Source organism: Echeneis naucrates, chromosome 24, assembly GCF_900963305.1.
Source record: "Echeneis naucrates chromosome 24, fEcheNa1.1, whole genome shotgun sequence".
In the NCBI taxonomy this organism is placed as follows: domain Eukaryota; kingdom Metazoa; phylum Chordata; class Actinopteri; order Carangiformes; family Echeneidae; genus Echeneis; species Echeneis naucrates.
The window spans coordinates 19291760-19317063 of record NC_042534.1 but is presented as its reverse complement, the minus strand read 5'-3'; the positions used below and the strand labels follow the sequence as shown (position 1 = coordinate 19317063).

General features: G+C 39.4%; 2 protein-coding genes across 13 annotated transcripts in view; both read right to left on the bottom strand.

Moving 5' to 3' along the window:
• Positions 1-2752, bottom strand: part of tab2 (TGF-beta activated kinase 1 (MAP3K7) binding protein 2) — a 28263-nt gene extending 25511 nt beyond the window's left edge. For 3 of the 7 annotated variants that reach the window (XM_029496134.1, XM_029496131.1, XM_029496133.1), the window contains exon 1: positions 2403-2751. The gene's annotated coding sequence lies outside the window, so the exon portion shown is untranslated. Of the gene's footprint in view, positions 1-2402 lie in introns of all 7 variants that reach the window. The other 4 variants (XM_029496136.1, XM_029496132.1, XM_029496135.1 and 1 more) reach the window with 2 other exon arrangements.
• Positions 2753-11580: 8828 nt separating this feature from the next.
• cdk19 (cyclin dependent kinase 19) overlaps positions 11581-25304 on the bottom strand; it is a 60910-nt gene continuing 47186 nt past the window's right edge. For 3 of the 6 annotated variants that reach the window (XM_029495781.1, XM_029495784.1, XM_029495786.1), the window contains 3 exons: positions 23610-23855; positions 18272-18373; positions 11581-15684 (listed from right to left, as the gene is read on the bottom strand). In XM_029495781.1, coding sequence (XP_029351641.1) covers positions 15559-15684; positions 18272-18373; positions 23610-23855 — 474 coding nt within the window. In that variant the 3' untranslated portion in view covers positions 11581-15558. Of the gene's footprint in view, positions 15685-18271; positions 18374-18422; positions 21322-23609; positions 23856-25304 lie in introns of those variants that run through there. The other 3 variants (XM_029495782.1, XM_029495785.1, XM_029495783.1) reach the window with 2 other exon arrangements.

Sequence of the window (25304 nt, the reverse complement as noted above, 5' to 3'; positions counted from 1 at the left end):
AATAAGAGCTCTTCCAAACAACCACACACTATTGTGGGGGAGGGTTAAAAACACCAAGCCCTCTTCCTGAGTCTGCAGCTATGGACATAATGTGATGGATCCTTCCTCTCCACCAACTTGATTACCATTCCCCAGTGTATGACTTAAAACTGACACTTTTACTTGGAGTAAAAGACGTACACTGAATATTAACATTTGTGAACAGGTTACTTGAGCACAGACCTGCCCCAGAGAACATGGACCAAATTTTAACTACACAAATTTAGAGTTTTCTGCCTCAAAGGGTTAGTGTTAGGGTTAGGGTTAGGGTTAGGGAATCTGCTCTGCCACAGAAAAGAAAAATTTTTCATGGGTTAAAATGGCTCTGATCTGTTGATTCCAACAAACAAGCATTTAGGCGCCAACAAAACTTTTATCTTTCAGCTTGTGAATAGGGAACACTCTACACCACCCTTTGCTCTCTAGTGATAAGTTGCACAAACTGCAAATGATAAATCAGGAAACAGGTTTTTCAGGAAAGATGATTTAAGTATTGGCACAGAACTCATGCCAACATGCCACAAACTCAGCTTGTTGTAAAAGCTCTCAAACACAAGTGCTGTTTATTGAATGAAATCAAACTCAACAAGTAAGCCAAATTCTTCATTCTATATCAACAAACACCAAACAAACTTATGTACTGAACTCTAATGTTAAATTTGAAATCTGTGCATTAGTAATGTTGATTTAGCCTGCTACTATAAACTTAATGTCTAAACATTGCAATTAGCAGCCTGTTAGTCAATACAAGCACATAATCCTTACCAAAATCTTGATTTAGCAATTACTATACAGGCTCAGAGTATTTGAAGCAGAGTTCCCAAAGAGTGACAAATCAGCAAGGCCTTCTAACAACAAATTTGCCCAGCTACAGGCACACATGGTTTCAGTTAGGGGTCTGCACCTATAAACAGTTGGCCATGGCAACTTATTGGTCAGGAAGTACAATCTTGACTGCAAGTCAAGAAAGGCACAAACTGCTCATGAATGATATACAATCCTGCAAACTAGCTCCGGTACAGTTTAGACTGGAGGTGTTTAAAAGGCCAACAGAAGTGTGATTCTGAGGCTACAGGGTAAAACAAGAAGCCTGGATTATAAAAACCACAGTCAGGAGGGCTGTGCTATGAACACTTCACATCACTTGACTGGTAGCTGGTACTGACATGAAGACTAACCAATGTGATGCATTAAAGAGAAACACACTGTGCACACCCAGAGGCCAAAAATAAATTTAAAGTTTAACAACAACACACTACATTTGAAAAACTGACCTGTCATTACCCAGTAATGATTGTATTTACTATTGATTGAGTTCCAATCACAATGATCAAACTTAATTTGGCAAGACATTACAAAGCCTTCCACATCTCCAGTCATTTAACATTAATAATAATAGAAGTAGCTGCACCATTTGGTTCCCACTTCATCATACAACACATAGTGGCTTCACAGGAAAAAAAAGACAGTTTCATGTCAGATTAGGATATTGCTCATTTATCTCTACCAAGTTCCAAGTACCAAGTCTACCAACCACATCTTAGGTGTCATTTTGGAATGCAAAGGCAGTTTTGCTCACAACTGCCTCAAATCGGCAACGTATTAGCTATGTAGGATTGTCAGAGATATGAAGTGATCACGGAGAACGAGTGATAACCTTATCACATCTGGTATTAAAAAAGAAATAATCACCAGGCAGTTCAATGTTGTGTCCCGTGTAGTTAAAATCACCTGCAGTTGTGTAAGACTTAAGTCTAAGACTCCGTCAAACTGAATAGTGAATATACAACACTATATATGAGGCATATTACACAGTACTCTTGGGGCTATAGCAAAAAATAAAGCACTGACTGAGGTGCGCCGCCTTTACTTTAATCCATTACAAACAGCAAGCTTCGTGTCAGACGTTATGTGACGTTAAGCTAGAATTTTATGATTTAACGTTTCCATCCACGACAAGCCCTGCGACGTTTAAGAGCTCAGTGGAAAAAGTAGCCCTACATGGGCTACACAACATGAGGCGTCAGTTAATGATGTACTAAATTGAAAAGGGTTGAAAGGACCAAACATGTTTGTTTGGGGGCATACGTATTAGGAAGGCGTAAGTGAGTTAAATGACGGGTTTTAAACTTAAGACAGCGATTTGTAAGGAGACGCGAACAGCCCCCAAACAGCTGGTTAGCTAACTTAGCTAGCTGCTGGCTGAAGACAAAAACTTTTTTCACATCTGAAAAGTTCTTCTTTCATACAGCGTGAGGCCGTTTACCACAGCACTTATCACAAACACTGCGACGCTGTTACATTTTGTTGTATCGCTATTAAATTAGGTTTCTCACAACTGTTGCTAACTGACAAAAGCCTACCTTAATGTACCTCACTTTCCCGACTCGGCTGCTGCCGCTTCTCCCCGGGCCGCCTTCAACACCCAAGACCGTGACTGGACCTCCGGAGGGCCGCAGAGCTCGGAGATGAGAAGCCGAGAGAGGTCCAGCTACTACCCGGGAGACGAAGAACCAACTGCACCGAGGATCCGGGCCTTGTGTGTCCTCAAAGTAGCATTAGAGGAGGGATACCGAGCCTCGGCTCTCTGCCGTTTGACAGAGACTCGGTAATATCTTTTTGACAGCTCCTCTTTTTCAGCCCCCCCCCCCTCCCCTTAACAGCACTTCACTTTTCTCTTTTTCTTCACTTCCAGCAGATACGAATCAAAATACTGTCACAGAATATGGCGGCTGTATAACCACGGTATTATCGCGAGAGTTGTTTTTCCTTTTTTTGGGGGGTTTCCCAAAGTTGTTCTAAGGGAGGAAGGAGAAAGCAGATTGTTAAAGAAGCGAGATGCCGAAGATGCAACGAGGAAAAAGGAAATAAAACCTCATTGGAGTCAAAGTGAAGTTTTTGAAACTTAATTTACTTTTACTGAACTCTTTTGCACAGCAACGTTTGTTCATCACATTCTGTTCATTAAATAGCCAGTCCAAATATATAAAGAACCTCTTTTACATGTCTCAGTTTCAATTTGCACATCTTTAAAAAAGTGATAATATATGAAGCCTACAAAAAGCTTCGCCTGCATACAATAAACAATTTGAACCCTACTGTGTTTGTGACTCATTTTCCTTTTAATTCTACTGCTGTTGAGTGTGGATGATTGACTCACATTTTCAGTCAATTTAAGGCCTGACACATCAATTTTAAATCTCTTTCTGCTTCACTTCAGTTTGGTTCATCTCCACAGGCCAGTCATTGTGGTGCATGTCTTTTGGGCTGTTGAAAGAAGCACTTTCTATTACTTATTGGAAATTCTTCTGCAATTACTATATTTAGGTAATAAAAATTTTGATGGCAGATAATGACACTTTCCCTTACAAAGGAAAAAACATGTCATGACCAGCTTCTGACAAATAACGGGAGGTGACACAAGAAGTTAAAGCAAAAGCATTAATTTATTTTCAACAACCAAAAAGGAAGAAAAACTATGAGGTGTGGCCATGAGTAAGTCATTAGTGTCAGTATGTATGGGTGAGTGATGGAGTCTTGTGTGTGGTGTTACGTGGAAGATGGAAAAACAAAACAACCGGAGCGTGGAGGGTAGGGAGTAGAGTTTCCCCTTTTCCCATTTGACAACCAGACACCTACTGGGCATCTGTAACACAAAACACAAGACAAAGACAGACAGCCAGCCCATTAGTCAGAGAGGTGGGATCATCACACAACACATTTCGTCTCATGCATGAAATAGAAAGCTACAGCTACAAATTAATGTTTAGTCCAACAGAAAAATTATCAGTTCATTCCGCAGTTGTTCCTCTTCTGCCCGACTTACTCTGCAGATCAGTCAGGGTAACGTGACTGCCAGTGAGAGAGGATCAATGAATTCCTACTGTGGAAATGAAATCAGAGAGTCCTCCATCTCAGGTCTCTGTGGTTGGTTGATCATTTCTGTCAAGAGGGTGTTAGAGACATTATGAAACTTTTTATGATTTGGAAATATCAAATCAAATCAGATTTATTTGTATAGCGCCAAAACATAACAAAGTTACATAACTGCACATATAGAGCAGGTCTAGACCAAACTCTATAAAATGATTTAAAGAGACCCAACAGATCTCCTGATGAGGAAGCACTTGGCGACAGTGGCAAGGAAAAACTTTCTTTAAAAGGCAGAAACCTTGGGCAGAACCAGGCTCGGGGGGGCCATCTGCCTCGACCGGTTGGGTTGAGAGTGGGTGAGAGAGAGAACGAGAGCGAGAGAGGCACGGGCTGGGGGGGTTGTAGTGTAGGGTGAGAATGAGAGCAGGAGAGGGGAATATTCAAAACAAGTGCAGGCAGGAACATGATGCTGCATGAAGTTCATAGAAATGATGCTGTATGGAATTCATGAGGATAGGGAGCAGCAGCCATTGCAGGAACATGGGATGGCAATGAGTCACCACCTGCAGGATGAGGACAGGGAGAGAGAGGAGAGGAACTGCGAGAGACAGATACTTCGGGAGAACATGGTTAGTAAATGCAGTACACATGCTTAGAACTGGGAGAAACAGGGATTTTTAAGAAGCATGGTTATTGTCAGTGCATTCAAGGGGGAGGGACAGAGAGAGAAGCTCAGTCCTTCCCCCAGCAGTCTAGGCCTACAGCAGCATAGCTAAAGAGTAGAGGACTCGAACTTTTTAACTATAAGCTCTGTTTTACAGGAAAGTTTTAAACCAGGTCTTGAAAATTACTAAAGAGTCCACCCCCCCGGACCGATGCTGGAAGTTGGTTCCATAGAAGAGGAGCCTGATAACTGAACGATCTGCCTCCAGATTTACTCTTGGAGACTCTAGGAACCTAATAAACCTCCATCTAGAGAGCAGAGTGGCCTACTAGGACAATAATGAACTATGAGCTCTCTGAGATATGATGGAGCTTGGCCATTAAGAGCTTTATATGTTAACAGAAGGATTTTGAATTCTACTCTATATTTTACTTGCAGCCAATGAAGAGCAGCATAGGAGAGATGTGATCTCTTTTCCTAGTTCCTGTTAATATTTGTGCAGCAGCGTTCTGGATTAACTGAAGGCCTTTTAGAGATTTGTTTGGACATCCAGATAGTAATGAGTTACAGTAGTCCAGCGTAGAAGTTACAAATGCATGGACTAGTTTTTCTGTATCATCCAGAGAGATTCTGATTTTCCTAATTTTTCTCAGGTGGACGAAAGCTGCCCAACTAACTTGTTTTAAGAGAGGGACAAAGGACATGTCCTGGTAAAAAGTTACTCCAAGGTTTCTTACAGTGGAGCTGGAAGCCAAAGTGATGCCGTCCAGACTGATTAGATGATTAGATAGCATTTTTCTGAGGTGCTTAGGGCCAAGTACAATAACTTCTAGAGTTGAGGAGTAAAACAATTTGGGTCATCCAGATTTTTATGTCTTCAAGACATGTCTGCAGTTTGACTATCTGGCTGACTTCATTTGGCTTCATTGATAAATACAGCTGAGTGTCGTCTGCATAACAGTGGAAGTTGATGCTGTGTTTCCTGATAATGTTGCCTAGAGGAAGCAGATAAAGCGTAAGGAAATTGGTCCAAGTACTGAACCCTGTAGGACTCCATAACTGACTACAGTACATGAGGAGGAGCTGTTGTTAGCATGAAAAAAATGATGCCTATCTGATAAATAGGATTTGAACCACCTTAGTGCAGTTCCTTTAATTCCAATTTTCTGTTCCAGTCTCTGTCGTAAAATATTATGATCTATGGTGTTGAATGCAGCACTGAGATCTAGAAGGAGAAGTATGGAGGCTGATCCATTGTCTGAAGCCATTAGAATATCATTGGAGACTTTAACCAGTGTTGTTTCTGTGCTGTGATGGGCTCTAAATCCTGACTGAAACTCTTCAAGCAAACTGTTCCCATCCAGATGCTCGTATAGTTGTTTTGCTACAGCTTTCTCAATGATTTTAGAAATTAATGGAAGGTTCGATATGGGTCTATAGTTTGCCAAAACATCTGGATCAAGATTAGGCTTTTTAAGCTGGGGTTTGATGACTGTGGTCTTAAGAGTCTGAGGCACATAACCCAAAGATAAGGTTGAATTAATCAGATCTAGAAGGAATGGCTCAAATGATATGAGGCATATATCCTGAATCAAAACAGTGGATCCAATTAGATGTGGACATCTAATGCTTCCTGCATGCCCTGTAGGTCAAGAGCTGGAATGAATGCTTGGGAAGCTCAGTGGGGACATCTGGCAACCAAAGACCATACATCATGGTTCCAGTTAACACACCTTTCTCAACCACTTGGCAAGTTAGGCTGCCAAGCACCAACTGGAAGTACAATTGGATGCTTTTATAGCAACAGCTCCTTATGTTTAGTTGCTTTCATGTTCAATGTTTTTTTTTTTTAATTTTCTGCCACAGTGAGAGTTTACACGGTTTCCCTGATGCCACACAGAAAAGCCCCAGGCTCAAGTTCAAACCCAGAACCTTCTGTGATGGTAGTGCTAACCATTGTAACACAATGCAGTTTCCTTGTACCATAGTAGAAGGTCAGAAAGAACTTTTTACAATTAACTTACCAATTGCTTTACACATTGTTTTACAATGCTTTACACTTTATTTTCAAAAGGAATTGCTAAACATTGTTGTATCATTAAGAATACAAATATAAATCATGTATTTAATAACAACAGGTTGGTTGGCAAGATGGTGAGGAATAGAAATCCCAATATCCTCAGGGCAGGATTTAATTGCTTTTACCCATCAAGAAGCATCATGTGCAGAATGAACACTTAAATTTCCTCTGTCAATGTTGGACCCACTTTCTAAATGAGACACTTTTTTTTCTCTCAGGGTGGACACTGTAAACAGATGTCCCATTTATTTTTTCTCTCATGACATTGTTGATGCAGGCCACTTTTTCTTTTGTTTCTTCTTGCTGCGTGAACTTAAGCAGGAGGCAAGAGTGAGAAAACAGATGCTTGTGGGAACTCTAATGAAAAAGGATGCCACATTTGTTCTTCACTGAACTGGGTGGAAACATATGGCGTCTCGTGTGTCAGCATAATGCAGTGACTCACACACGCAGTCACACAGAAATTGCTATCTCACACAGACTGTGACCTCCTGACTCTGGGTTTGATCCTGGGGAGCTGAAATCCCCTTCAGTGTGAGCAGCAAAGTGACCACACAGTGCAGCCTCTTATCCCGTCTGGCCCATTCTCTCACTAAGTATTTGTCACTTCACACAAAGCCTTACACACTGTGATGTGCCAGTGGCAACGGGTGGGTGGAGGCTGCGGAGGTGGGGGAATGGTTATGTCACAAGTCAAGGAATAAGCAAAACTAAAAAAAATAAATAAATAAATCAAGCAGCCAAATCAAAATCCTCTAGAATTTCCCGACCTTTGTAAGTGAAGCACATTTGTGGTTCTTTAGATTTGGTCCCATTTCACAAATTGCCCAACAAATGGACTGCTGTGTGCAGTTTGGAAATAGAGCCCCCTCTCCACAATCAACCACCTCCTCACACACACTCTATACGCTTCCCTGAGTGCATACTGTACTGACACAGATTACATATATTACAGCAAAAAAAAAAAAAAAATCAGTAGACAGAGGAATAAGAGATGAAACCTTCTGCTGTAAACAGCCACACTCCTCGGATAGTCTTTTTGGAGGAACAAAGTAGGCCACCCACATTCTTGGCATGGAAAAGAGCCCATTTCTCATAGTTTGAGGACAGCTTTCCATGGGTCAGCACTTTGGCTTTAGCTCTGCAATGGGGGCCCAGTCATTATTCTGTGCTTGTTGACAGGAAGAGCAGGTTTTGCAGCCATTCCAGTGCTCTCAAATCTGTTAAATTGAAGTGTTATATACTTATTGAACAATTTAGTTCATTGAGATAAACTCAACACATAAGACAAATGAGACAGAACTCAGAGCAAAACATCTCACTTCTCATCAGAAATGTTTGCATTCTACAATATGTGCACCATTTGGGATGCGCTTCCACAGCAGCAACACACTGATGAATTTAACACAGATACTATTGTCTAAAAGTTTGCCTATCTTTTAAATGCTCTATAGAAGCTTCACACACAGAAAATATTTAGCTTATTTTGTTGTTGTAAGTTTTTGTAGAAAATAAAAAATTATGGTTGTATCAAAGTCCGGAACTCTGTAATACATGTCGACACTCATCTGTCAAAATGGTGCAAAGTCAGCCTGGAGTAAATAACACAGGACTGCAATGTCTATATACTCACACATGGAGACAGAGGGTGGATGGGTCAGATATGTTGATGCCCTCACAGACAGCTTCTTCTTCTAAAGTTGGTGGCGCTATACAGAAAGGCCTAGTAGGGCATAGAAGAGAGTTTAACGTGCTTCTTAACAGAGATCTCAAAACCCCACTTCACCTCATATGTCCTTTATAATAAAGTGCTGCATTCAAAACCACTCCAATTTTCATCCAAGTCACACATCCACCCATAATTATCAACACTTAATATAATGAATATAGTTATTCAAGCAACTATACACTATTGTGTTCATGCAAAAACAATTTCAACTTTGGTCTTGTCACCATAGTTCTGTAAGAACAGAGAAACTATTCAAGTCTATAGAAACACAAATATTGTCAAAGAAAAGCCTTTTATTTTTATCCCCAATCAGTTCAGTCAATCAATGAGATTCACAGTACATCTTCCACAATTGCTACAGGAACAACAAAAAATATATCTGTCAATACAAACGATACAATACACGATACAAATTTTCCTCCCCCTCCAGCTCCAAATTGCCCTCCTACCTTCCTCAGCCTCTCTTCCTCCAACTCTCATTCTCGGCAATCTTCATTTTCTTCCCTTTGCTGCCTCTTCCATTGCAATTATAAACATTTGACTTTTTATGGTGTTGAAGCTGAAGCATGAGGTCAAGAGTTTAGGCATTTGGTCAGGTGGCATGTACTGTCACATGACTCACTGGTCCATGGGTATGTAATTTTGAGTGGCAGTGTTGTGAATTGATGTGTTTAGAGTTTTATTGTGTTTGTTTAATTTTGTTGATGCCAGTTTTAATAATTTTGCTGAATGGCTAATTATAGTGTTAGCTCATCACACCTGTGGCATATTATTCCCAGCTCAGACTTCCAAGGCTAGGAAGAGAAATGTGATGGAGATGCACAAACATCATCAGGGCCCTCCTCAACTGTTTTTTTTTTTTTTTAGGGAAGCAGCAGCTCATTGTATGGTGGACTTATGGGAGGTTAAAGCTATGAATAGTATGAATGGGGGGCCACTGGGCCTGGTTTTCTCTTCTGTAGGCCTCTGAGAAAAGTCTCATAAAAACTTGGAGGATAAAAGACAGCACTGTGTAAAAAGATATTACTGTAAATCAACAAAATGACAGCATAGTTGAGTTGTTTTTAGCTAAGCGGAGAGTTAATTACTGAAAGGTAATTGAAATGTCAAGGTCTATTGAGTGTAGTTATCAAGCTGTGGTTGAACAAGTTCAACTGCAGTGTTTGATGAAAAGGTTTCACTGTCAATGTCTTCACAATCCTTATGGTAAATTATGAACTCATCAGTATTAAATGTCATACTCTTTCAGTTTGAATAACATATGACTGCAGTACCTCAATTTATTACTAACCAATTGAATGAAAATAAAAAGTTATGACGATAATCATTGTGAAAATTACTTGCCTTTCAGGGCTTTTACATGAGAAATCTACATACAAGCACAATAACATACATCTATACTGTAAATTGTCTTCAACTGTCCGTTTTAGTTAATGCATTGATTAACCTTTGATGGTCCTTCAAAAATGATAAGAAGACATTTTCGACATCACAGTTTCTGCATCAGTCTATTTCCTCAGTGTTGATGGCTCAAGTCAGGAACTCACTGTTACTCTTCACTGTCACACTTTGGTGACATCAAGTGGATAACAGAGACAGGTGCAGTGTTTTACTGTAGATGGCACAGAGCAGCATCATTCCCAATAACTATTGGATAAATGTAACCAACATAAAAGGGTTGGGGGGGTTAGGGTTTTGATTCTCATAAGATTCTAAAATAAATATACATGACCTTTTTTTTATCAATAGTCATTTGTACAATTGAATTTTCCATCAATGGGTTATTTTTTTGTTGGTTTAATTTGTTTTGCTTTTTTATTTTCCTGCATTTAGCTATTGCTGTCTTCTCTATAAATACGACGAAAAGACAGTGCATTTAAGCAGCATGTAAATCTGATAACTGTGTACACACACCCACACAAATGCATGTGCACACTACAGAGAGAATGTACAGGTTTGGGCAGACACCCTTGTCTGCAGAGCATTCTGTTGATGTATCGCCCTCAGGTTTTGGGAATTAAGTGATGCAGATTAATTACATTTGTTTTCTCTCTGTCAACATTTCCCTAGACACCTTCTCAAGAAAATATCCTGTGACAAGACAGAAGGTCACCTTCACTACATTTTTGTGTCACAAGCCAAACGTAATATATTGGTCAATACAGACATCAAAGAAAGAGATTGAGTGTCAGTCTGTGGAGTGGTTGACAATAAGTGCTTTTGTTCTCTATTGGAAAAAGACAGGTACATGCAATACTATCAAAATGTAGGCAATGTGAGAAGGGAACGTGGCCTTGCGTTGCACTAGATATAGTATTACTGTGTGTCTGTCTACAATACACAAAGATGGAGCATCATCTGCCTCACTTTCATTGGCTCTGTCAAAACCTTACTGTCAAAGGCAAGACATAAAAAAACCCCCATCAAATTCTTTTTATTTTCCACTAAATATTTGAGCAACAGCTGTGGATTTAAAGAAAATTCTCAATATTTAAGAGAAAAATTTATGTACATTTCAATACATACTGCGTTCATGTAATATGTGAACACAAAATCATTAGAAGAAAAAATAAAAATTCTCCTTCGGGATTGTTAGCAGTCTTTCCAGGTGAGATATATACATATTTAGCTGCAGGCTTCCACATTGTGTGAATAACAATATGCTACATAGTAATGAGGAAAAGAAGAGGACACACACACACACACAAATAAAAAAGGCACCATTCTGATCATTCCAGTAAAGACAGTAACTGTGGAAAAACTGCAACTGCAAACAAACAAACCACTCTAGGCCAGTGAATAATCCCAAACAATGGTGTCACCTTAATTCAACTGTACATTAAGGTGGCATTAACATTCAGTAACTAAACATGCAGAAGCAGACAGTGATGAAAGAGTAGCGAGGCCTGGTTTGTCTGATAGAGGTCCCTTTCTATAGCTACTATAGTTAAGGCAAAGGAAATTTCAGAACATGGGTATTATACATAATAATAAGTATGATTGTATATGATCCATATATATGCTTTTCTTTATAATAGTTGAATTAGAGTATACTTAAAAATGCTTTGAAAAAAGGACACAAAAAAATGATGTACTGTTGTACTCAATATGACACAAAGAGTGAATACACATAACCCATCAAAATATGATAAAACCTGTCAACTGCATAACCCAAGCACAAGTAAAAGCTTTAGATTGGCTTTTTTTTTTTTTTTTTTTTGCATAGGAGTTGTTTGAGTAATTTGAATAACTCATGCTCAATAATACTTGTGACACTGTTTGCGTAGAGGGAAATTTACAACAAAGTGTCTGAATGTTTCCTCATTGCTCAGCCTGACTTAAGATAAACACACTCATGGGAGGAGAAAACCTATGAATAGCTGCTGGTTTTGATCCTGGTCAAACAGAAGAGTACAAGCTTCCTCTAGATCTGGGTCTATGTGCCAAAATGTCAGAGGACTGGAGGAGTGGAATCTTTACATGCTCATGTCAGATGCAAAGTCATTGCTGAAGTTTGTCTTTAATGGTCCACAACATATTTAGATTAACAACAGATCAAATGACTGGTGTGTAAGGTCAAAGGTGCTGCTGACAGTGTTAGCCCCAACTTCACTCCTCCATCACATGCACTTTAGCCTCTTTTAGCTCACTATTTGGTTCTCCAGCCTGCAGCAATTTTCAGTTAAAAAGCACCTCCTGTAAGCTAATTGCCTGGCACTGAACATGAGACAGAGAGAGAAAGCAGTTGGCATCTAAACACAAAAATATCGAACGCTAACGAAACAGACACTTTCCTCAGGACTTTGCAGAGCTGAAAGAACACCGAATATTGGATTCAGATGACCTGACAGGGAACTGTTGCAAATGTGGTCAGTAAAAAAGAATGTAACAGCCAAGATGAAGCTTATATGAATACCCAATGTGTTGCTATGGTCCAATTTAAGATGGTGCAAAAGATCATCTTTTAACTGTTAAGATAAATTCTAACAGCTTCTAGGTGCTGTGGTGGATACGCATTCATCTTATAACATGGAGAATAAACTCACCACCATAATTCATTTTCTGGACTATCATATTGAGTTACAGAAGCTAGAGGAGAGATCAGAACTCCATTCGTGTAGAAGCTGACGGTGGGAGGAAACTGGAGTATCCGAAGGAAACCCAAGGAGGTGCAGGGAGAACATGCAAACTCCACACAGAAAAGACCCAGGCCTGGAAACCAAACTCACGACCTTCTTGCTGTAAGACAACATCGATAACCACTATGTCACCATGCTGCCCCAGCTTTAAATTGGTCTTGAATATATGAATAGGTCGAATGTTTTTGTCATCCAAACACTTCAGTTCACCCCAGTTTTTTTTCTATATGGATGAACAGTTTTCAATACTGATTTTTTTTCTGATTAAATTTTAGACTGAATGTTCACATGATACTTCCAATACCATTTGACAGTGAAAAGTGAAAATTAAGTGGAATTGGATGGAACTAACACCAACCTGCAACATCACCTGGAATAAACCAGCACTGGAAGACTCACCAGAGAAAGTCTCACGTGGATAGGCAACAAACTCATTATCATCAATGCATGAAACATAAATACTTCATGAGATAGCATTAGTGTTCAGGTACAATTATTGTCTCACTGAGCAGTGGTTTCTGCAGCATCACTGATACATAGGTAGGATTCTCGAGACAACATCATGCAAATTTTATAGTAAACAGCTTTTTCTGATTAAAACTGCTTTACCTCCTGCAACAGCACGTCAACATGTAATTATAGTTTAACAAAGAGTTTAATTTTTCTTTTCAGCCATAGGGTGTCAGTGTTTCTCCATAAGCCACATACCAGCCCAACCCCCACCAATCTATTTGTGTCCAGGGTGCACTTATGGTTGGAGTCATTGGGCATGTTCTTTAATAAACCACACCATGGGTGGGCACATAACCACACAGAGCAAGAGAGGATGGATGAAGCTTGAGACTGGAAATATCACCCACCATTTCACAGTTATAGAGTATGTAGAGGTTATGGTTTGGATTATTTTATTACTGGTCTTTTATAATTTAAGCTGCATTTTACTGCTGCAGCTGCTGATGCTGTGCTGTAACAGCTGTACTTCATGCAATACTAGACAGTCTCTAATAGAACAAAAACTGTCATCTTAAAATACCATTCTGTGTCTGTTAAGTCCTAAAAAAAAAAAAAAACATTTTTCCTGCAGTGCAGTGACAGTAAACCTTTGAACCTCTAGCTAAGTTGAGTGGCGGCAAATTGATATTTCCCTCTGAATTGCAGATAAATAAAAGTGGAAAGAAAATGAAATAGTCAAGCAGTGTAAGTACCTCACATGTATACTTAAAGACACTTTGACATGTTGAGAAATGTATGCTTTTGTTCCCGCAAAATTAGCTATTTAGCAGATTATGTGTCAGATAACCAGGAACTTCCTGATGCTTCTGCTGGTGGCTCGGCAACTGGCCCTATTAAATAAATAATTGGAAAAAACACATTAAAATCTATGAGAAGTTGATCTGGTCACTTTCAGAAAGAGCCAGGTGTCACACTCAGGATACAGACATGACATATGCTCTCTAAAGATAAGTAGTATCTTTTGAATGCAGTAGGTGAGTATATTCAATCACTTTACCTTATAGTCTGGCACTGGCTGTTTACTAATCCATTTCCTCGCTGATTCAGTTAACATTCAGGTGAGTGTTAATGCTTCATATTAAAAAAAATCAATACTTGCTATAAGGCCAATGCACATTTGCATCACTCCCGGCATATATTAAAAAATGTAACCATTGTCTTTGAATGAGCTCCAGTCTCTATTAAATGAGTGCGACTGTCAGTGCTCAGATCAGTCTAGAGGAGGGTGTCTGGGTCACAAAACTCACCCCACATTTGTTCCAGCTCTTTGCAGATTGGTTCAGCGGTCAGTGCAGTTCTAGTATGTATAAGAATACACAACATGCATAAAAAAATACTGTACACACACACACCAGTGCAGTCACGCACTTCCACATACTCACAGGGCATCAGTGACACCAATAAAACCTTAAAAAGAAACAAAAAACAAAAAACAAAAAAAAAAAAACAATCTAACATCAGGCAGTAACAGTCACAATGAGCATATGGTGTGTGGGGCGGTGCCTTTATGTTGGCTGCCCTGTATGTTTATGCGCATGCTCATGTTCAGGAACTTCGAAAGTCTTGAAGGTCCGCAATAAAATGGATGTCAGAGCAAAGAGCCCATCAACAGCTGCTGAAGGAGTGAACACTGGAGTGAATGAGGGGACATCCAACCTCCTGAAGACACCATGGTGCCAGAACAACTGAGCCTTGGCTGCTGAATGAATCTGCCAAATCTTTCCTCCAAGGGTAGTGGAGGGAATCAAAATGTATCGAACTTCAAGCTGTAAAAAGACAAGTAATTTTCTTACTTTCCAAATCTAGATATAGAGAGCTCTAAATACAGAGATCCCACCAGAAGAAGACTGAGTTAAGTTGCGCATTTAATATTTCCCTGCAATAACTTCAGAGCTGATTTTCTCTGTGTAGAAACACTGACTCTGAGTTTTATTTCCTTCTTAAAAGGACAGGGCTAGCTCTGACATTTCTTTTGACTATTCAAGGTAATAGTACACTAAAGATGACAGCATGAGGCCCTTCCCTCCTCTGTCTCATCTGATAGTTTCCATATGTATCAATATTTACAATGACATCAGCTATCAAGGTAAGCTTGAAAAGTCTAGCATACAAGCAAGAAAAAAAATTCAAATAAAAAGGTGCTATATAATGTACATGTATAAAAAGAGTTGCAACTCCTCCTTGTGAGGAAAGCTGCGTTTGTAAGTGCCATGGGTGAGTCCGGCTGTGATGATCTCACATCTATCTTTCAATACTTTAAACAGCAGTTCACCAGTCCAATGAACTTCTTGTTAGTTTTTTTGGTTCCTATGTGTGTTTGCCTTCATGTTATAGTGCCAGAGAAGGCCGTCGGGTAGAGAGACAGGACTGAGGGAGGTGTGAGGATGGGTGACTTGGAATGACGTGATGCTCAGAGGGAGGTCCCACGATGTGGGAGCTCAGTGTGCCTGTTAAGTTCTTCTGAGGTCATTTAAGGGTGGAGGAGCTGACTCCTCTGCTGGTTCAGGAGTGACTATGAGCCTCAGTAACGGTGACTCTGGTGGGTGTACTGGGAGCTCTGCTGGGATGATGATGAGTATCCCATGGTGCTCTGGGGCTGAGTTGAACCTTGGACGCTGCTTTGGTAACCAAGGCGTGAGCCAGAGTGCTGACAGAAAGAGAGTGAAGAGAAAACACAGCAGTGAGCAGCATCTAAAAATTCACCATGTGAACAGGATCACAGAGTTGAGTTAAACCTTGGCTGACATCAAAGATGTGATGCCCCTAACAAATAATTTCAAAATAATTCTAGGAAGAGTTTGGAATGGAGCTGCTCTATCTGTAAAGTGCTCTAAAGTAAGATTTGGCACTATGTATGATTAGGGGCTATATTAATGAGTTTGATTCAATTGATCCTGAGTTCAAGAAGCCATACTCTTCTTACAAGTCTACTAGTGTGTGGATTAAACAAATTTATGTAGCAGCTCTCAGTAAATTGTCTATGGTGACAATGATGAAGATATGATCAAACTATCAAACAAAATAACATATTTAGGCTGATAGTATATACTGTTCTAAGGTTAACTGCAGTGAAGGCAGACCAATAAATTCCAACTATGCATAAAACTGATACTTACATAAACATCTGGCAGTTTCTTTGTAGAATATAGCTAAAACCACTGCAGACTAACATATCGGCCTTGTAATAAATCTTCACTACAATGATCAGTTTTCACAGAGGGTCCTTGTACTTTACATGTCCATATGTGATGGGCTTATGTGTGTGTCGCTACGTGTGACCTTGCTGATATGTCAGAGACATCTATTACATGTCTCTACCCTAATGTGATCAAATGAAATTTCTCTACACTCTGTGATACTGTAAGACTCCACCCAAAGGAAAAACAGATACCTTAGTTGTAAAAAAAACTTGACTAGACATTGCAGTTATTTGCTATCAGGACTCTGTGGAATGGACAATCCTTATCAGTTAGCCAACAGGCTGTTACTGTGTGGGAATGTGTGTATAAGTCCTCCTCAATACACACACACAAACACATTGTACCATCTCCATACTCATGCTGCATATTTCCCCTTCTGCCACATTCTGCATTTTCTGCTCAGCATAGCTTCAAAGGCTGCTAATCTCAGTGACTATCATCTATCTATTCAGTCTCTCTGATCACCTCTAACCTTCTTTAGTTTCATCTCAGGCTTTGTTCTGGTTCAAAACTATAGACTGAGTGAGTGGATTTAGGAATACTCAGGTTACCAGTCATGTCATTGTCAGAGTCCCCGAGGTCCCATTTGTCCTGTATCTGCAGTATTTTATGTTTTGCTACATGATTGCCTAATTGGCCATTTTCCTGAATTGATTGGTGATCAAATTTTCATCTAAGCCTCAACTAATATCACATCATTCTAATCTAAACACACTTATTACAGGGGGAAAAGGCAACTGAACCCTTGGACCGACAATTTGGTATCAACCTGAAACCAGTAGAAGTGTAATGATTAATCGATTTATAGTCTTGCGATCCAACTGCATCGATCAGTGATAGGCGAATTGTGATTCCGGACAACATATATCGATTAAAATCGTTAGAAATGGTAAAGAATCTATTTTCATCGAGAGTCATGTGAGGAAGACCTGGGAAATGGCCGCATCTTAGATAAGCTCCCGCTAACAACACTCTCCGTGGAAGTTTAATTAATGTTGTAAGTAATCGATACCTTACGGAGAATATCCTCGCAGAAGGGTCAAAGATGAGTTCGACCCTGGATAAAGTGGCGAGTGATGTGTCGACGATTAAATCGGACACAGCATAACTCAAAAAACACAGTAAGTGCTCTGCAAACACGGCTCAAAGAGGCGGAAAGTCGTATTTCTAACCCCGCTAGCATGATTAATGAAAACAAAGTGCTAAGACAAAGAGTGGAGCAACTTTGGAGCCGTGTCGATGACCAAGAAAACCAGGGAGACGTAAAAACATTAAACTGATTGGACTGAAAGAAGGAAAAGAAACTGGGAAAGCAATGAATGACTAAATCAAGAAAATATTGAACGAAGGACTTGGGCTACTGGGGGAAGAGTACGAGATAAAGAGGAGTCACAGAAGTGAAGGACCCAGGCCAGGTGACAACCAGCCACCTCGGGCGATACTGGTGAAATTTCTACGCTACACGGCTCGGCAGCTGCTAAAAAGAGACAGGGGATACGGTGAGAGGACTGCTCTCTCAATCTACGAATATATGATCGAGGAGCGCTCCGACCTGCGAAGGCGGTTCTCCCCAATAACGAAAGCTCTGTGGGATCATCAGGTGAGACACACGCTGGCACACCCGGCAATTCTGAGGTTTACATGTAAGGGGAAGAGACTGCGCTTTACTGACCCAAAGGAAGCTGAAATCTTTGTTCGGGAAAACATTCAAAGCACGGATAAAGACTGACTGTATGACGTGAATACGAGGAGAGGGGAACTTTATTCTGAAGGCACGACGGAGACTCTGGGGCGCCGCTGTTACCGGACGGTTGGTGAGAGGAGGAGAAGGTACCATCTATCAACCTTACTTTCAAACACGGAAGTAAACAGTAACAAACTTCCGTGTTTTTGTGAGGCGCTTCCGGTCAGCCGCTTTCCCTTACCGGAGCTAGCGGTGCAAGTTGATCAATAGTGTCGTGGGTACACTATAAAGAAACCGTAAAAAAAAAAAAAAAAAGATGGGAGGCTGGTACCACATCCTCAGACGCTTACCGACTGACAGTACCAGTTCCAGTATAAAGCTGATGTATTGCTCAGTCCAAGCAAAGCCGACCTCCACTCTGCCTGGGTAGTTAATACATCGGCCGGTTGTTCCTGCAGTCACGCATGATATAAAATCACAATTGACACTTGAAAATGAGAAGATATTTTATTTAACATTTTATTTGTATGTGTAATTGTATAGTCTGAAAATCATCACAAAACATAATCACAAAAATTTAAGAATTAATGAAAAATAGAGGTGACAAAAACATACTGTTTAGAATAAAGCGAGCTCAAACACCCTTTTTCTCACAAATTGTAATTGTTTAGTTAAAGTAAACATACACATTATATATTTATGTATATCATATGTAAAAATGATAGCACAATCAAGGCACAATGGTCTGTAACCAGATTTAAAAAAACAAGTGGACATGACGTTTTTGCCTAAAATTAGGTTGCCATTTTTACTCGGCATCCTCATGGATGAACCACAGGCAAGGGATTTATTGTCTTTCGGCGGAGGGTGCAGATCATATCACGTCTTACATCCACATTCAGCTCTCTTACGCGGCCAATTTTCAAAACACTCCCCCTCTAGGTAAACTAACCACACAAGAGACCCCGGTTTTCCTTGAAGCCATTACTTAACCCCCCCCCCAAAAAAAACAAAACACAAATATCTCTCTGTAGCTGCGGTAGACACAAGTTAGCTAATAGCTACATAGCTACACAGTGGTGAAGAGTGCTGGACCGGAAGTGTTACACAAAAAACCGGAAGTTGGCTGCGTTCTGTCTTGCCTCCGTGTGAAAAATAAGGTAGATGGGACCTACAGGGACCGGAATCATGTGGAGCCCAAGGCTTACTACACTATCATGTTCATTTTAACAGAATTGCTGTCCCTGTTCTGGGACACTGGTTCTGGACGCATTTTCATTTACATTTTCATGATGGCAGGAGTAAGGCATTAATACGTGTGGAAGTAACGAGGGACAGTAATATGGTAGAGGGTAAAAGGAGACTAAGGTTTATGCTCCTTGGAAGTAATGAGTAGTGGACATATAAATATGGTGACAAGGAATATTAATGGCTGTAGCAAACCAATTAAACGCAAAAAATATTCACTTATCTTAAATCTAAAGGTACAGATATTGCATATATTCAGGAAGCAAACTTCAGGGACCAAGATTTTAAAAATAAAACGTGATTAGGTCGGTCATGTTTTTCATAATTCAGTTTCAACGAAACTGTGGGGTTATTGTTATCATCAACAAAAAACGGAATTTTGCTATAGTAAACCAATTTAAGGACTCTCATTTTAGGGGGAGATTTCAATCAAACATTAGATGATCATTTGGATCGCAGTTATGTCAGAACAGAACATCCCCCAGAGATGGAGCAGCTTTAGATACTTCACAGGAAGAACAAGGTCTGACAGATATTTGGAGACTAGTAAATCCGAAAGAACAGGAATATATATTTTATTCTCACTCTCACAGATCCTACTCACGAATAGATTTTTTTTGGTTGCCAGCTCACATGTAGACCTGGTAATAGACTGCAAAATAGGAGGAATATCAATAACAGACCATGCAGTGGTCGAATTACATGTATATTTACACTCTACTAAAGGTAATGTTAGGAGGTGGAGACTAAACACACGTTTATTGCAGGATGAACAGTTTGCTACAAAACTTGGTGAGGATATTAGGGTATTTTTGGATATCAATAGAGAATACTGTTTGGGATGCACTTAAGGCATTAATCAGAGGAAAATGTATAGCTTATAGTTCATGGAAGAAAAAGGACAATAAAGGGAAAGTACAACAATCGGAAAAAGAAATAGGTAAATGGGAGAAGCAACTTGCTGAACAATACAATGAAGAATATTTCAGAAAAATCTGTAAACTAAAAGTTTAACTACATGAACTATACAATAAAAAGGCAGAGTAGTCACTATGTAGGCTCAAAACAAATTTTTATGAAAATAAAAATTTCCCAGAGGTTTTCCATGAAGCGTTTCAATATGGCTCACTCCCAGAAAGTCTTAACCAGGCTATTATATCACTAATACCAAAGAAAGATAAGGATTCAACGGACCCAGCCAATTACAGACCTATAAGCTTAATAAATGTTGATTGATAGATGATTGTAAAATACTGTCTAAGACATTAGCATTAAGATTAGATTAGGTTCTACCTAAAATTATTCACAAAGGCCAAGTTAGATTTATAAAGCATTGATCTTCATCTGATAACATGAGGAGACTGTTGCATTTAATTTGGAAGAACAGAATTAACCCTCACCCTTTTTCAGCCATATCACTTGATGCTCAAAAAGCATTAGATAGGGCTTTTTTATTTGCAACTCTTTCAGAATTTGGGTTTGGCGATAGTTTCTACAGATGGATAAAAGTCTTATATTCCAGCCCTAAAGCTGCAGTCTTTACTAATGGCATAATATCTCAGTTTTTCAATATAACCAGGTCAACTAGACAGGGGTGCAGTCCAAGTCCACTATTGTTCACAATTTTTTTGGAATGTCTCAAACCTGTTCTCATAATCAGCTCACAGCCTTTAATTTCAAATGGTTACCAAAGGGGATGAAATATTTAGGTATAGAATTAGATCCAGATATAAGGGAAATTATGACAACGTATATGGAAAAAGTGTTAAACAAAATTAAAGCTAATTTGGATAATTGGAGTAAATTACACCTGATGGTATGGGGTAAAGTAAATGCAGCAAAAATGGTTGTGGCACCACAAATACCTAACCTTACCTAACTGGGATGATACCCATATGCATTTCAGAACAACTATTAGTTAGATTTGACAAAATGATAAAACAATTTATTTGGGAAGGAAAAAAGCCGCAAATTTGGTTGGATAAATTATTTGAGTCCAAGAAGAGAGGGGTTTATCATTGCCGAACATAAAATACTATAGTGTTGTCTTGAGATGTCCAAGCTTACAGGATATTGGGATGAAGCTGGTGCTGATCTGGACTGGGTTTTGATTGAGCGGGAACTCACTTCCCCCTTTAAACCTACGGAGGCTCTAGCACAAACAATTAAAAATGAGAAAAATAATGTTAATAACCCCATTCTAGGACATCTGAAAATGGTTTGGCAGGAGGTACATAAGAGATTTAAAATCTCTCAGTATACTCAAAAATATGCACCCATATGGCACAATCCAAAAAAAAGATAGAAAGACAGCCTATCTATTGGGTTCAATGGTCAAGAAAAGACATCAGAAAAATAGATTAGACTTAAAGAAACATTTAAATTAGAGGGTAGAGGCCATTTTTGGAAGTACTTACAAATTAGACACTGTATTAACAAGGTGGTTAATATTGGTCAGGACAGAAGTCCGATTGAATGCTACTTATAATTACCCAAAATACATCATAAGGCTTCAAGATGGTGTGAGATGTGTCCTTGGACAAAAATTATAATGGTTGTAAAAATCTCAAGATGATATGGGAGAAAGAAACTATTCTGACGTGTTGGAGGGAACCCCAAGCTCCCACATTAAATATGTGGAAGACACAGATGATGGGGAGTATCGCATGCGAGAAGATGTTGGGGAGATTAAACTGTGAAAATGATATGATAAAAGAAAAATGGGATAGTTTTGGTAGACAAATATGTTAATTTGCCTGCCCTGCCTACCTACGTACCTGCCTGTATTATCAGAATTTTTATTTCATTTTTTTTACGTTTTAATTTAATTAATTAATTAATTTATTTATTCTTTTTTACCATTATTACTATTTTTAACCTCCATTTTGTCTGTTGTTTGATGTTCATTTGTCTGTTACAATAATGAAAATAATAAAAACTTTGAATAAAGAATAGATTTTCTCCACATTAAATTTAAGCATAAAAATTGTATGGCTGTGTGTTTGTTTTTTTGTTTTTAACACTTTAGTCACATTAAATGTTACTTGATTCAGTCTGCCTGCCTGTGACGTCATCAACACGCGCCAACAGCAGCATGAAACTCAGAACGACAACAAAACACAACATGACGGAGGAGACTGAGAAAGAAATTTACAAGCCACTTTTTTGATCCTGTGTGTGGAAATATTTTGGCTTTTGCAAAGGGGGTGTTCTAAATAAGTCGCTCGCTGTAAACCATGGAAATGCAACAAATCTTTCCAACCATCTACGGGGCCATGGGATTAAACAAAATGCCGACAGTCCAGGTACCTCTCCTGGAGAAACGTTGGTTACACTTTATTGTGTACTGCTTATATTGAAAATGAGAGCAGAAGGTTAACCTTCCGGTTGGACTTCATTCAAATAAAAGGTTAATGTATTTACCATAAATTTTTGTTTGCTTGTTTAGAATATCCATAATTAATTTAAACCTGATTTTCTTACAAATACAAAAAGGACTTCGCTTGCACTGTCCAGTATCCAGGTATTTATTTCAGAGTAACACTGGTTGAATTTTTGGCAAAAAATTTACTGAATCAATTTCAAGTCACTGTGTAGAATGAAAATCAATTCATTCTAAATGAACCAAGATCGTCCTTGAATCAAATTGGCAACCATGAAGTGTGATTTGAATCGAATCATTGTTAAAGTGAATCGCTCCCCCCAATAAACCAGCGCTTCCAATAGTTGCTGATCAGACATCTTAACAACTTAAAACTCTCTCTTGAGATTTCTGATGGCGGCCACTCCCTTAAGATCATTCTAGCATCTCTCCTTTAAGATATTTGCTCTGACTAGGCCATTCCTTTTCTCTAATCATTCTGTAGTGGTTTGACTGTTAATAGTATATTTAATATACTCATTGATTGAGTGAGAGTAGAAGCTGCTCTTCTGTTCTTGCAGCAGCTTTCTTCATTTTGTCCCAATCATGCCTATTGATCTGTGTGTGACTGTGCCTTGATCTGAGGTTCTTTTTTGGATAACAGATGATGACTCTGTGTTGAGGCTTAAGAGTGAGATTAATTAAAGGTCAACCTCTGGGTAGAGCAGCCACATAGGTAAACAGTCTGTGGAGTTCAGCCTTTCAGATTCATGCTAATTCAGTTCTTCCCAATTATTTTCTGTTATGCTCCCCCCCCCCAGGAAGAGGAAAATATTTCTAATTTAGTTTTACTTCTAACTTGGATGAGGAGCTGACTGTATTATAGGACAAATTTACACTTCAATAGCACCAAATGCCAAAGTTTTTAACTTACTGTTACCTGAAAGGTATGTAATTTTTGATATATCTGGATATATATTTCTTTAGCTTGACATATTTTTATGATTTTTGTCAACAGTAAAAAATAATAGTTAACCACTTATTCCCCTTTAAGATGCAGTTATAGCGAATCAACTGACCTGGTAGTCTGACTGTAGCACCCCGGTGCCGGAGGAGACCCCAGAAGGTCCAATTCGAGGTTTCTTGTTGGGCGGTCCCTGATCTTGACCATGTTGTATACCCCCACCAGTAGTGACTCCTGTGGTACCAGTCGTGCCATTTGTTTGGGCTGAGCTCTGCTGAGAGGGTGCCTGCTGGGCTGTGGTCTGCTGCTGGTTCTGGGGCTGAGTTTGGCCTGTTGTCTGCTGGTGCTGCTGAGTCTGGTTCTGCAGACAGTGAGAGACACAACCAACAGATGGTCACCAAAAGTGACTGGGAGGCTGTGGGAGAAGTAATCTAATTTGAAACCAAAAAATGTAGTTGACAACAGTTTGGTTTTTCATTCAGATATTAAAAAGAACATCCGACTTGCTGTGCAATTATTTTATGTGAACAAGTCTTTTATGTGATAGCCTTTGAACAAGGCACCCAAGCATCCATCTATGTTCATGATGACAATTCTAATGCTACATTTAAAAAATTGGCACAGTAGAGGGCTCAATTAGGCTCAATTAGGGCCCTGGACCAATTCTGGAGATCATTCCCCTTTCTCTCTCCTTGCTTCCCTACCACTTACTAAGCTGAATTAAGGCATAAAAAGCCCCCCAAAATATTAATTTTAAAAATAAACTTGTACAAACTGTCTCGATACATACCCCACCTCAGATTAGTCAGGAATAAGGTAAAGGTAGGTGCTGCTAAAATGACGTTTCTCACACACACAACTTTCACATGCATTGTAATGGATTAACACTGTATGAGTGTACATAACAAAATGTAACTTGATTAAACATGTCGGGTTTATCTACAGAAAATCATTTACCATTTAGGTCATTAAGTCAGTAGAATGTTAATGCTTGAACTACAGCTTTACATTAAAGCCATGCTGGACTAACCAGACTAATTTTCCCTAAACCCCTAAAAGATCTACCAGCAATCTTGGTTTTCTGAAACACAGCAGAAACCGTATTTGAATACAGGGTGGAGCTGAGGAGGAATGAGGGCTGGATCTAACCAGGTGTCTACCACAAGTTGGGTTATTAATAAATCTGCTCTTTGATCATCACCACTGTGATTGTGAACTAATGTGCCACTCCTGTGTGTAATATCCTTAGAGTATGTATATATGTATGGACTCATACAACTATAAAAGCTGACAGAAGGATCTCAATCCATCTCATCAATCTATATTTCTCATACAGAAATTCTCCTGAACAACTTAACAGGTTTTGCCGATCTCCTCTGACAATCTGCTCTCAGCTTGTTAGGATTATCCAGGGACTGTAAAAGACTTGATTGGTGAGAGGGAGTGGCTTTTATTCTCAGTGATTTAACCTGAATTTACCTTTCTAACTACAAATCCTGCTTCATCGTACAGGCCTCAGGTCTGGACTATATCCTGATTGTGAGGTACAGTCTGTTAATCATGCAGTAGCCATGCGAATGTGCTGCTCTATGGTTTGTTTCCCTCATTTGAATATTATCATCATGTTGTATTAAAGAAGGCAGCATGGTGGCATAGTGGTTAGCACTGTTGCCCCACAATAAGAAGGTCATGGGTTTGGTTCGGGTGCTCCAGTTTCCTCCCACTGTCCAAAGACATGCATGATGATGTGGAGTGTGAGTGTGAGTGGTTGTTTGTATGTTGGCCCTATGATGGACTGGCAACCTGTCCA